The sequence below is a fragment of the Protomyctophum parallelum genome (assembly GCF_964188405.1).
Source record: "Protomyctophum parallelum genome assembly, chromosome: 11".
In the NCBI taxonomy this organism is placed as follows: Eukaryota; Metazoa; Chordata; class Actinopteri; order Myctophiformes; family Myctophidae; genus Protomyctophum; species Protomyctophum parallelum.
Genome location: NC_139707.1, coordinates 21,861,054 through 21,873,798, shown reverse-complemented (window position 1 = coordinate 21,873,798; position 12,745 = coordinate 21,861,054). Strand labels below are relative to the sequence as shown.

The 12,745-nt window shown below is 43.4% G+C and overlaps 1 protein-coding gene across 1 annotated transcript in view; it reads left to right on the top strand.

Moving 5' to 3' along the window:
- The window catches only part of baz2bb (bromodomain adjacent to zinc finger domain, 2Bb), a 70,252-nt gene that overhangs the window by 27,892 nt on the left and 29,615 nt on the right, over positions 1 to 12,745 (top strand). The window contains exons 3-5 of the mRNA XM_083777179.1: positions 6,837 to 7,013; positions 10,785 to 10,970; positions 12,062 to 12,223. Of these exons, the coding sequence (XP_083633305.1) occupies positions 6,839 to 7,013; positions 10,785 to 10,970; positions 12,062 to 12,223 (523 nt within the window). The 5' untranslated portion in view covers positions 6,837 to 6,838. The remainder of the gene's footprint in view (positions 1 to 6,836; positions 7,014 to 10,784; positions 10,971 to 12,061; positions 12,224 to 12,745) is intronic.

The following is a 12,745-nucleotide window of genomic DNA, read 5'->3' as shown; positions in this document are numbered from 1 at the left end:
CATGCTGAAAGCTCACATCATTCATCAGAGTTCATTTGCCTCCCAAACTACCCCCACCCATCTCTTATTCACAGTAGCATTCGATATGTGTTACAAGCAGTCGATGCGGGCAGAAATTACTTTTTTGGGCGTGAAGGAAGGTCCCCCTAAAAGATGTATGTTCCCTGCAGAGGGATGATGACAGAGCGTCTGCCCTTTGTGTTTTGTGGGTAATTCTTAACCGCAAAAAAGGGGATGATTACCCTGCTGGTCTTATGAACAGTGAACACAGGTGGAGGTCCGCGGCTGCGCTGAGCGCAATGTGTGCGCACCCTAGCATACTAGGTCAAAGATGTGATTAGAACCAGTAAACCAGGACTATATGGCATAGTATGATGCTGGATAGAGGACAGAAGGTGGGGTTTATTTGTGTTTTTTTGTAAACTGCATGGATTTGGGTAAATCGTATTTGAATGTGGTAGCACCCCGTAAAGCCCCGATACCCCCCTCACACACACACACACACACACACACACACACACACACACACACATACACACACACACACACACACACACACACACACAATGGCAGTGCCACACGCTGTCTGACTGACTGACGGGGGGTGGGGGGGGGGGGGGCATTTCCATTGTAACCACTGCTCTGCCATCTGCCACTCAACACTCTTAATAAACGGTGGTGTTGTTTTGGCTGGCCCCTTTAACTGCATTGTGGCTTTTATGTTTAAACATCAGGCCTCCATGGGGCACGTCCATAAGTTAAACGATCCATTAGTATTTTGTCTCAATATACATGAGCATAAGCCTTGTCCTTTTCCAGCTATTAGGACATGGTCATGTTATCTTGGCTGCCAATGTACAGTAGAGTAACTTACTAACTTCAGTATTAATGAAGATTTTGCTGTTGCTCAGCCTCAGTAACCTCTTACTGATTGCAGCCAGTGTTGCCCCCACATTTCATGAATACAACCTCCAAGAAGCACATGGTTCCATTTGTTTCTTCCCAGTATGGGACATAAACACGATGAGGCCCTCACTACAAGCCTGTCTGGGATGAATGGTTTTACCGGCCCCTTATGTGCAAAGCATTGATTGTATAGCAACATGCCACATGTTTCGGTTGCATCCATGTGTGCACACACAGCTCTGCTCTCACAACTGCACACTTTAAACACTGCTCACAGCCTCACACCCCTCCCTTTTTTGAGTATAGATCGACCTTATTAAATGCTTAGCCGGTTTTAACCAAAGCCAAACAAACATCTTAGTTGCTTGTTTTGGCCTGCAGTTGTTGCATCGTCACTGTTGGTTGATTGCTTAACAGTAAAGTAAAAGGTTACTGTCTGTGGTTGGCTAACACCTTCTTTTAAATTCTGATGCTTTGAATGAAGGACCACAGGCGCGCCTCCTACGCCAGCTAACTAATGTAGGGTGACGGAGCACGTAATGACAGCTCGTCGATTGTGCTGAGGCATTGGCTCGTATGCAAAGCTGAGTTTGGATGTACAGTAACTTTATTTAGACATCTACTCCAAATGGTATGCTGCTTGCTGTAAGTGTAAACCCCGCAAATTTGCCTGCTATGCTCGGTCGGATGATTGCATTATCATTTTTATTGCCCTAATACACACCCAGTGTATTAGTTTCCATAATGGAAAATATTCCCATGTCATCAAAAATGTATTAAATGAATGCTCGTAAATGCTCCCTGACTACAGCACCATCAAACATTCTATGAAATGTAAACTAATAACTAACATCTGATTGGGCTCCCAGAATAGCATCGGTTTTGGGATGTTTTTAACAACTTAAACCCTCTAGCCGGCCATCTAAGGTCTTATCTCTAAGTCTAGAGTCTAGACTTAGTAAATTGGACCTTAGATGGCTCTTCACAATTTTTTTCCCCCTCTACACAAACCTCCAAAAATAACCAACAGATGTTTTTACACAGTATAAAGTCAGTGTTATTTTAACTAGGGGACCAAATCACAGATCTACAAGATCATAACCATGTGAGCTTGTAGGTCTGGTATTTTCAGTGAAGGTTTGCCTTGAACTGAATAGGGACGCTGGGGTTCACGTGGTTAACTCTGAAAGTGTGCAAATCAACACTCAGTTATACAGTGTACAGTAGCTACTGTGCCATTTACACCACAGCAAAGTCTGTGTGGGTGGCCCCCTTTAAGTCCCCCTGCTGCTTTGACCACAGCAGAGTTTTTGCTCTATGATCAGACGTGCCCCGGACCCAGGTCAGTCTGAAGTTTCTTCCATTAGAGGCTGGTTGGGCCGCGCCACACAGGACACTTCATCACTGTCTGGGTGACGTGGGCGTCCAGAGCCCCCCGGGGGGGGGGGGGGCAGTGACAGCTCGTCACTCAGTGGTGGGTGGACAGACATGGATAGAGAATGCACCGCCATTTGAAGCTCGGAGGAGCGTGGCATTGCAGCTGAACTGTGGGTGTACCGCTGAACTTGTGACGCACCTGGCCACACAGACCTCTCAAATACCCCATTTTCCACCATCCTGCACCCGTAGCAGCCAGTCGGGTGGCTCCCCTGGGAGCCTTCTCCTGACACGTGTGCACACACACACACACACACACACACACACACACACACACGATGACGGCAGGGTGGGCAGTAAGAGCCTTTTTTTAATCTTAACATCCGTCTGCCTTGTCGTCCACTGGGGGAGGTGGCAGCCTCTTCCTGCTCCGACATCCCTTTCTTTTCCCTCCGTCCAGCAAATCATTCCGGCTAAACAGCGAGCGGGCACTGCTATTTGTCCAGTGTAGCAGAAGTCTCCTTAATTGTGTTTTAGCGGGATGGTGGACACCAGCGGTGATTTGTGAAGGTATAAGGGAGGCTGGTGTCACCAGGCAACCGCTTGCAGAGCCCAACCAGGGAGAAAAATATGCTCATGCTTCAGCAGATGGACTTGGTGAGGAAGAGGGGTGGGGGATGGGGTGGGGTGGTCTACAGCTAATCATTAGACGTTTAAGGCCTGCAGACGATAAATACCATACACTGTATTATTTACCATATTTATGGATGAGTTTGTTATCCAGTCACTCGCTGTTTATTTGTGTGTGTGTGTGTGCGTGTGCGTGTGCGTGCGCGTGTGCGTGTGTGTGTGTGTGTGTGTGTGATGAGCACAGTAAAATCCTCTGTAAATTTAACTACGAGAGAGTAAAAGTGACACTTATGGGGCCATTTAACACCAAGGATTTCAACATTGTAAAATGTTAGGCAAATGTAACTGAGAGAAAAAAAGTCCGAACTGGTTACATTTGTACACTCTTCAGTGTTGAACAACTCTTCAGATTGTACAGTGTAGTGTATGCTGTGATGTGTCAGTGGGCTGAGCTAAATGGACACAAAGGATCCAGCCAGGAATAGGGAGCAGCGACTAGTGAGTGATGCAGAGTTGTGGAATGGTGGCTAAATTAGTCTATATAAGTGATTCCCTACATTTTTGCCTCACACGGTTTAATATTTGTCTTTAGATCAATGTTTGTTTTGTAAACGCCATTGACAATGAAGGGAAAATTTACGTCATAATGTACCTCATTACGCCATATTGTCTCTTTATTGTTAATGGCGTTTAATGTTTGTGTTGGCACCGTTTGTTTTACATCACCATTACCTAACCTCACCTAATCAACATGAGTTAGACTTTAATATATTAGTGCCCCTCACTTCACACGGGTGTGATTTCTTTTTTTATTAGCTCTGGACCACTAGCATCGTTTCGAACAATACTCAAGACAATAACCACACCACTTCCCCGCCAACAATAACAATTGTTTAGTATATAAGAAGGCATAGCAGACAGTCACTTTGATTTATTTGTATTATTAATATTAAGCATTGATGATCTTAAAAGCTGGATTTATTCTTAGTTCACTGGTATTGTGCACCGGAAATCTTTTTTTTAAGCATTTCAAAACATTTCCTCATCATGGACCAGCTGTAATTATGTCATGGACCACTGGTTTACTGTATATTATAGTGTCTGTGTGTTGTGTGTCTCCCTTCTCTCTTTTCTCCTTTTCCTTCCCGGCACCTTCCATTAGCTGTGAAGACATTGTGTCCGCAGTCTGAATATTGCTGATCCATGCTGATGACTATGTTGTGGGATTATCACTGCTAGCATCAGCCATCTGTTACCGCGGAAGGAAATAAGATGAACAAGAAACTAGAGTCCGACCGATGCCAGAGTTTTGGGTGTGATCCCGATTTTGGAGAGACGACTCCTAGTACAATGTTTTGACCGATTAGATTTTTAAGGCAAAATCTTGACATTTTTGATGGATACAAAAATAAACACAACTACAAGCTATAACATTTTAACGACTTAAGCCCTATTAAAAATACAATAAAAAGCCAATCTACAAAAAAGCTCACAATGTCTTACAACATCGGGAAATCGGGGGTATAATTGCTGATAGCGATGTCGTCAAAACAGTCAAATAATGGGCTAACTATTGGTTGGGACAAGACATGGATATGGCCAGATGTATGCATTCATTTTCAACTTGAACATGAAGTAGGGATATCTTCTCTATTTGACAAAAATCTATTCCATGTGAGATACAATGCAGTGTAATATAAACCGTTTTATTTACATTTTGTATGTGCATTGCAGTTTGAGTCTCACAATTGAGTCCAACGAAAAGTAGTTTTAATGGAATTATCGAATCAATAATGAATCTTGTTATATATATTTATAAACCTCCCCCCCACCCCCCCCACACACACACACACACACACACACACACACACACACACAATCCATCTTTGTTTAAGTGATCAATGGTGTCTTGTGTGCATGATTTGTGCACTGTTTCATCAGTATGTGTGTGTGTGTGTGTGTGTGTTCGTATCTGTGGACGTGACTTTGATCCAGCCTTTTCTCCAATAAATCATCTGCGGTACATTAGCATAGATGGCGCTTTCAAGGGACCTGCAGCCCTGCTGTTTGGAACGTCGAGCATTGTGTGTTCCGAGTCTCATACACTGGCAGGAGCACTGCAGAGACCAGATACACACGCCAGTCAGATTAATTTGGCTGCTTGCGGAGATTATATAGCATCTTGAATACCGACTGCCATTGTGCTGATTTGTTAATTTCCTATAAAATCAAACTTAATCTGCCAGTAAACCCATTTTAATTTCTACTAATGAAGTCAGAATTGTTTTTTTTTAAATCCTGCAAATGCTCTATTATTTTTGCAGCCTCAATAACTTGTGCCTGTGTGCAGTAGATTTGTCATACTTCTTGTTTTTTGTTGTGTCAGTCCAGTTTCAAATGTGTTGTCAGCTCGTAACCAGTTTGAAGCATTTGTTGAGGAAACACCTGCCTTTGTTCTAAATGTATTCCTCAGGTCTGCTATCGACAGAAAATGTCAGTTTGCGTTTGCTGTGGAAAGCAATGGCGATTGCCCAAGAGGAAATTATATCTGCAACATTTCACAGTAAAATGAAGAAGTGGGTAAATAATTAGGAAAGATTAAATGTGTACCAGACCTATTAGTCACGCAAACACTAGTGTATTTTCCTTCTGCCTTGGTGAAAATCACTGCCACATTTCTTTGGGTCGTTTAATTTCATCATTGTAACGGTCTAGTGTTCAGAGTTGAGAGATCTTAGAAGCAGCATCCACACACATGAAGCATGAGTGCAGATTGCAGAAGCATGTGATGAAGTCGACGTCGAATTGCAGATGCTTTTCTTTTCGAGAGAGGGATTATAATGACTACTTCTCCTATGTCCTAAATTAAAGCGGCGCGCACACACACACACACACACACACACACACAGGCAGCCACAGGAAGCGATGGCCTTTCCCGTGCACCGTGGCGCTTGCTTTCATGTAATTTGCGTCTCATCAGTGTTGTTCCTGGCGAGGGATGATACTTGATATTCAGAGGATAGCTTTGTCTCCGCGATTTAATCACCCCGCTCTTGCTCTCTCTGCAGAGGAGAGTCACCAGGGAGATCTAGAAATTGTTTGTGTAATGTACAATACAATAACAAAGGCGGGCTGTAGAACACAATCTGGTAGGCTGCGTTAAAGAGGATTTCAGATGTGGGCCCTTTCACCAGGATCACCTGGATGTGAAGTGGCATAAATAATAGAAAAGCCCGGAGATGGTGGTGCTGATGAAAGACTACAAGGAAAGAATCTCATGCTGGCTTCATTTGGATGATGGGCAGAGCAACTGGGGCCAGGGCGGGTCAACGGAAGAGAGGCAGCCCATGACCGGCCTTAGTAAATCTACTAGCCAATATTTGAAATTGTGGAGCAGACTCTTAACACGACGCGTTTCAAATAAATCAAGGGTTGCACTTTTTCCTCTTGATTAATGTGCAGTATCACTGCTTTATCAGAGGGCTTCATTAGCCGTCCCATATTCTCCAAAGATTGATACCGCATTTGCACAGCAGCAGTTTTCACATGGCTTGGAGAAAACCCCAGTACATGGAACATCTGTCAGCAGGGGTGTGTTCATCATTTGTGCTATGTCTGTATGTGCCTTTATCTGTTTGCGTGTGCTTATTTTGAAAAGTGTGTTTCGCGATTGCCTCGCTGCACTTCCTCTTGCCTTTTGTGATAATGTGAGTGAAACAGCAGGCTTCAATGAGGCTCTCACAAAATAGACTTGGAGCCACAGAGGTCCTTTGCTTCTCCGAGCTCCAGTATAGGGCATTTCAGATGTGTGTCAGAGAGAGTCTCAGTGGGATATGTGTCATAAGTGTTGTTGGTTTTCTTTTTTTCTTTTTCTTTTCTTCCCCATGCTATTGTAAAAGTGTTGATTGGATTGCGTTTGACAGATATGGAGTCTGGAGAGCGGCTGGCCTCCCCATCGTCGGCTCCGTCTTCCTCCCTGCACATGGCCTCCTCTTCGAGCGGCTCCTCCCCGGGCCCGGCCCCAGCCCAGCCCCAGTCACCCTCTGCCAAGTGCAGCCCGGCCCCCAGCCCGGCAGCCGGCTCCCCTCTCACCACCTGTGGTATGTACAGAACACCCACCCACTCCCCCTTCTATCTTCTATATGCGCACGCACGCATGCTTAAATTATTTAGGAATTTCACACGAAAGCTACCTACATATTCTTTTATTTGACACCACATTCTCACATTGTCCATTCAGGAGATTGAATGTACAGAATGTACACAAAATTGAACCTTTTGTTTGGATGTCTTATTCACTTCCAGCTCATTATATTTTCATATTTGGTACACATTTTTTGGGGGGGAGCGCTTTTACATACAAGTAATTATGATTGTGCATCATTAAGCCACCTGAAAGCATCTTCGACTGCCAGCTAGTCTCACTTTTCTGACAGTATTGGGTAGGAACTGAAAACCCATTGAATTAATGAATGCCAACAATTAAAAAGCTGTGCGCACACTGCGCACCCTTTCGGATGTCTGTTGACAACCTTTAGCTCCAGTTTAGCCCATGTGATTTTGACGTGTCTGTCAGCCTCACATGTGGTGCGTGTGCAGCCGCGAACATCCTCTTGTTTTCTCTGAATACTAATTGTGGTCAAAGCCATTATGCAGTGAACATTGGTGATGCATAAGGCTGTCAGATTACCCCTCACCAGAAAATAACATGCAAATTTTCACACTGTGATTTGTGATTTTTCTTTTTTTAAATTATTTGCACCCCCCGTTCTTTCATGATAAGAAATGCCCTAAAAAATAGTGTTTTTTTTGTCATGCTGTTACAATGAAGACCACATTAGAGACATTCTCATAAATTATTCATTACACACCCCCTGCACCCCCCCTGCACGCGTGTGTGTGCTCGCTCGCTCGCTCGCGCACACACACACACACACACCCCTACACTACACGTGCACTGAGATCTTCCAGATAATTTATTTGGGACTGAACACCGTATTAAATGCCGAAAGCGCAGTGGCATCTCTGCTGTTATGAGAAGGAAGTAAATTGAGTTCTTTTTTTAAGCGATTTCTTATCCCCAATGAAAAGCAGAGAAAATATATCACAGTGTTGGCAACAGCCAGTCTAAGTGATTGAATTACGCTGGAGCTTTCATACACTTCTAAGATCACTAACTACACTACACTCGCTAGATTAATTTATCTAAGTCAGGAATGTCCTCTGCAGTACATCTTAGTGTATTCAGTAGTCATGGTGGCTTGAAAACTAATTCCATCTTGGCCTAGGTGAGATGACTTTTTAAATGCCCCCCCCCCCCCCCCCCCCCCCCTCACATTAGCTTTCTGAGCCTTTATTTGATGAGTACAGGAGAGAGACAGGAAATATGGAGAGAGTAGGAGAGTGACATGCAGCAAATGGTCAGGCCGTCTGGGAATTGAACCGGGGACTCGCTGTCAGGAAATGGAGCCCATGTGATATGCTCCGTAAACACTCGGCTATCGGTCGTCCCTTGTTTTGAAGTATGTGAAAGATTACGTTGTTGGACACATTTAACAAGGCCTATTTTATACACTGCAAAAATAACCAATCTACAAGGTGTTGATTTGTGACGTGTTACGAGCTTGTATATCTGCTATTGTCTGGGGGTAAACCCCCCCCCCCCCCAAAAAAACGTGAATTGCTAGTGTCTTGAATAGATTCTTGACGTGGACCACATCTGAATGACAAAGGGAGACTCATTCCGAATACCAATGACCTTGATCTTGTTATGAGGTCACGGAAGCAATTAAAAAGTATTATGTTAATGGGTTTTAATTGACGGCGATATGGGTGGTTTGCAAATCCCTCCAGAATGTATTAGTGGAGAAGGATCTGCTGCAAGGTTAAGAGCAGCAAAAGTCTCTCAAGAACGAGCTGCGCAAACAACACTTCAAAGTTGTTGTTTTTCTCCCCCCAGTAACCCTCTGGAGATACTGTAGCAGTGGTATGATATTCTTTTAATAATAAAATTAGTGGTATGATCATGCCCTGAATGTTTCTTCTGGTAAATAAAAAGGGAGACCTATGCTTTTGCGGCACATGTACACCCATTTGTCATTTGATTGATTGAGTGACATGACCAACCGTAGGAAATCAGTGCATACGATGGAAGATGGAATCATTGCCACTTGTTAATCAGAAATAGAAATAGAAACAAATACAGAATTGTACACTTCAGAGTCAAATGGATAAATTAATACTAAGGATTCTACTTGACTAAGATTTTAGGGGTGAGATTTCATGCTGTAATTGTCATCAGCATAATTGAAGACGTTCTGCTGCCCTGAATTAACCTGACGCTGCCAGATCCAAGAAGCTTGCTACACAAATTTGTTTCACAGCTTATTGGGATCTGGGATCGCGGAAGCAAATTCGATGACGGGGCTGTTCCTTTTTTTCAAGATACTTGGTAGATGATTGGATGGGACCGTCTGTCTATCACCGTGTGGGCGTGCAAACACAACCAATCATATTGACGTGTCTATATAGCTTCACGTCCGGTTTCGCACATATCCCGCCCTTGGCTCACGCTGATTGGTCCGGTACGGAACGGATTTTTGTCAGCTCAACTGCCTGAGAGATCCCAGATGATTGCTGTGTTGGAGAACATGGTTACCCAATACCGCCCTCATCTGGCAGGTCAGGTTAGCCCTGAATAGGTTTATAGACCATTTACAAACCAGATGCCAGACAATAAACACCCATAACATAGATTAAATGTGAAGAAGAAAAAATATATATGGATCACATGATTACTCTGTTCCCACACCCAGGCCTGTATCCTGAAACCTGTTTGCTGTAATGTCATGCTCGTGCATCCCATTGGTTTTGATGAGAGTTTGTTAAACTTAGTGACATCAGAGATGTTGTCATGCCGTGGCTAGAAAATAACTTCTTCACGTTAAGCTACTGTAACCCAGTGAACATTTTCCTTAATGCATATTGCACATCATATCATTGGGGTAAGTTCAATTAAGAAGGCATTCAATGTTAGGACTTTGCTCTTTGGTACTTTGGTCTAAACAATGCTTTGATGGATTCATCCACACATGGGTTATGATGCCTACTGTATCACCTGACTCAGGCATCAGATAAGAACATCTGACACAAGCTATTTATTTATTTACACACACCCAGTTTGTCTGCGGTGTTGACATTTCCATGAAATATGTTTGCTATTTGGTTCACTATATCACCAGGTGAGTGGACAAAGTTGGCGATATGTTGGATTCTATTGAGCTCATAGTGTCTCAAGTACTTGTGGAAACTGAAGCACACTATTCAGATATGTCTGTCACAGAAAGACTGACGGCGTAGAATATACGGGGTCTCCCAATGGCGTATGTGGGATTTCTTTTCTCCATGTGTTTGCTTTTTCCCCTTATGGAATGATTATCCTATACATCACGATCACGCAGTGTTTACATTGTAATAGTTTCCTGAACTTCTCTAATTATTCAAACATGAGCGGGTGCCCCAGACTCTAAAACATTCATGATCATCGCTCTCTGAACAGATTCCCAGGCTCCCATGGCTGCTGTGTTTCCTATTTGCTTAAGCATGTTTGAGCAGATCAAGCATAACCAGTCTGCTTCTTTACATACTCTAATGTCTCTTATTGTTAATGCTTAAAAACGTCAACTAACTGGTGTTGAAAGAGATCCCTAAATGAGACTTTGTCACAATATTAAGAATTAATGATTGTACAAATGAATAATTCAGCCATGGTATTTCAAATTGGTGGACGAGTGTACAGTACTTTGTTTTGTTCTTCTTTTTTCCTCATTTGAATTATCAACATGCTTCAAGTAGTCTTCTTTGTTCTCCAGGCCATTTGTTCCGGACGGCGGGTGATTCACATTTCATGTCTGGCATCTCCAGTGCTTTTCCTCTAGTCAGCCATCCAGCGTTTGGGCTGTACACGACAAGCTCGGGCCGCTCTGAGTTTGGAGGCCTGGGGACGCTGGGCGTGTCGGCTGCCTTGGCTGCTCACTCTCAGCTTGGTACGTTTCCAGGTAAGGAAGCTGTCGTGTGTGTGTGTGTGTGTGTGTGTGTGTGTGTGCTTGTGTGTGTGTGTGTGTGTGTGTGTGCGCGTGTGCGTGTGCTGTTCCTATCCAGCGCCTACAAAGGTCTCTGCTATGACGGCATGAATCACTTTTATGATATGGCCTATCTGTTCCCAAGACGGCAAGACTGTGACTGTCCACAACAATACCATAGCCTAAAATATAAATGATTCCGACCCACTTATTTTACATTTCTGGTTGATTTTAGGTTTCCGTTGCAATTGACACATGGGGCGCTAGCCCCTCCTATGCACAGCTTTGTGTGTATGAGCACAGAATGTGAAGATTTGATTGGCTGATGTATGATCATAAGATAGCGATAGCCCCTCCTATGTCCAGCTTTTAGTGTGTGTGCAAACACAAACTTTGTCCTAACACAAACATTAAATGCTATTGACAATGAATGGACAATTTCGAGTGTTTGTGTAAACACAAACATTGCGTAACACAAACATTGAAGACGAAACAGTGATTGGTCGGAATGAAATGATGTACGATGATAAGACCGCCCCTCACTTCACACGGGTGTGATTATTATTACTTTTTCCTAATGATGACTGCCTTTATTCTCTCTTACCACTCGGTGTGACACAATGCATTCTGAATGAGATACCGAGTGATCATTACAACACAAAGGACTCCATTTTAGAAAGCAGATGCCATTTTAGAGGGATTGCTGCTCCTGGGAGGCTGTGTTGTTGCAGCTGTGAAATGTCCAGCAGAAAGAGTTGCAAATCTGGAGTTTCTATCCTGCGACGATGAACTCATGGGAGTCTGTTTTGAATTTACTTCCCGCAACATGTTAAGAATAAAGGAATGTAATCACACAGCCCGTGGAATGCATGGGTCATCTTGTATGGAGCTTGGTACAACAAGGCAACAAATAGGACCTATACAGGCCGTGTGATAGGAGTGATAACTCAGTCATCACCTTGATAACACCTACAGGAAGCACAGCTTTCGTAGATATTGCAGACACTGCATAATATACTGTTTAATACTGGCCATTAAAGACTGACAGTGTCTCTCTCTTATTTCAGACTGGTGGAGGGCTTCTGAGGCGCACGGCAGAGCTGCGGCTGCCTTCTTCCCTCCTCTCCTGGGTCTACCTCCCCTTTTTGCAACCCCCTTCCAGGGCCATGATCCTCCTGCTCACTTTCAGTCAAGGACCCCCAGCAAGAATGGACGAGCCGCTGCCAAAGGTGCAGTACACAGCCAGGCAGTTTGACTTTGAAGAAATTCAGTAATTCACAGAATTACTCTAATATAAGAAAATGATGGGCTGATGTACAATATCTATAACGAGTAATTGACCCTTTAGGCAAAAGCAAGACATGCAAATTCATATGTTGGCTTGTAAGCAGGTGCAAGGTGCAAGGTGATCTATGCATACATTACAATAGTAAAATACTTCTAACATAATGAGCTTTTCCTTATATGAAATACAGTTCAGTCAGATAACTCACAAATATATATAAATATTATATTTATGAATATATTATATTATATTATATTTGATCTCTGTGTTCAGGCTCTGCTTATATATTACTCCCTGCCACCCATACTGCATACTGCAGTGACACAGCATACTATAGAATATAATAATAAGATGATGAAATGCTCATGGAAAACATCTGAAAAGAAGATGGTGTACAGTCTCCTTAAAACTGTTTTGTTGCAAGGAGTTGCGTTGGTGCAGTTTGGGCCCAAAGCCCAAACCACAC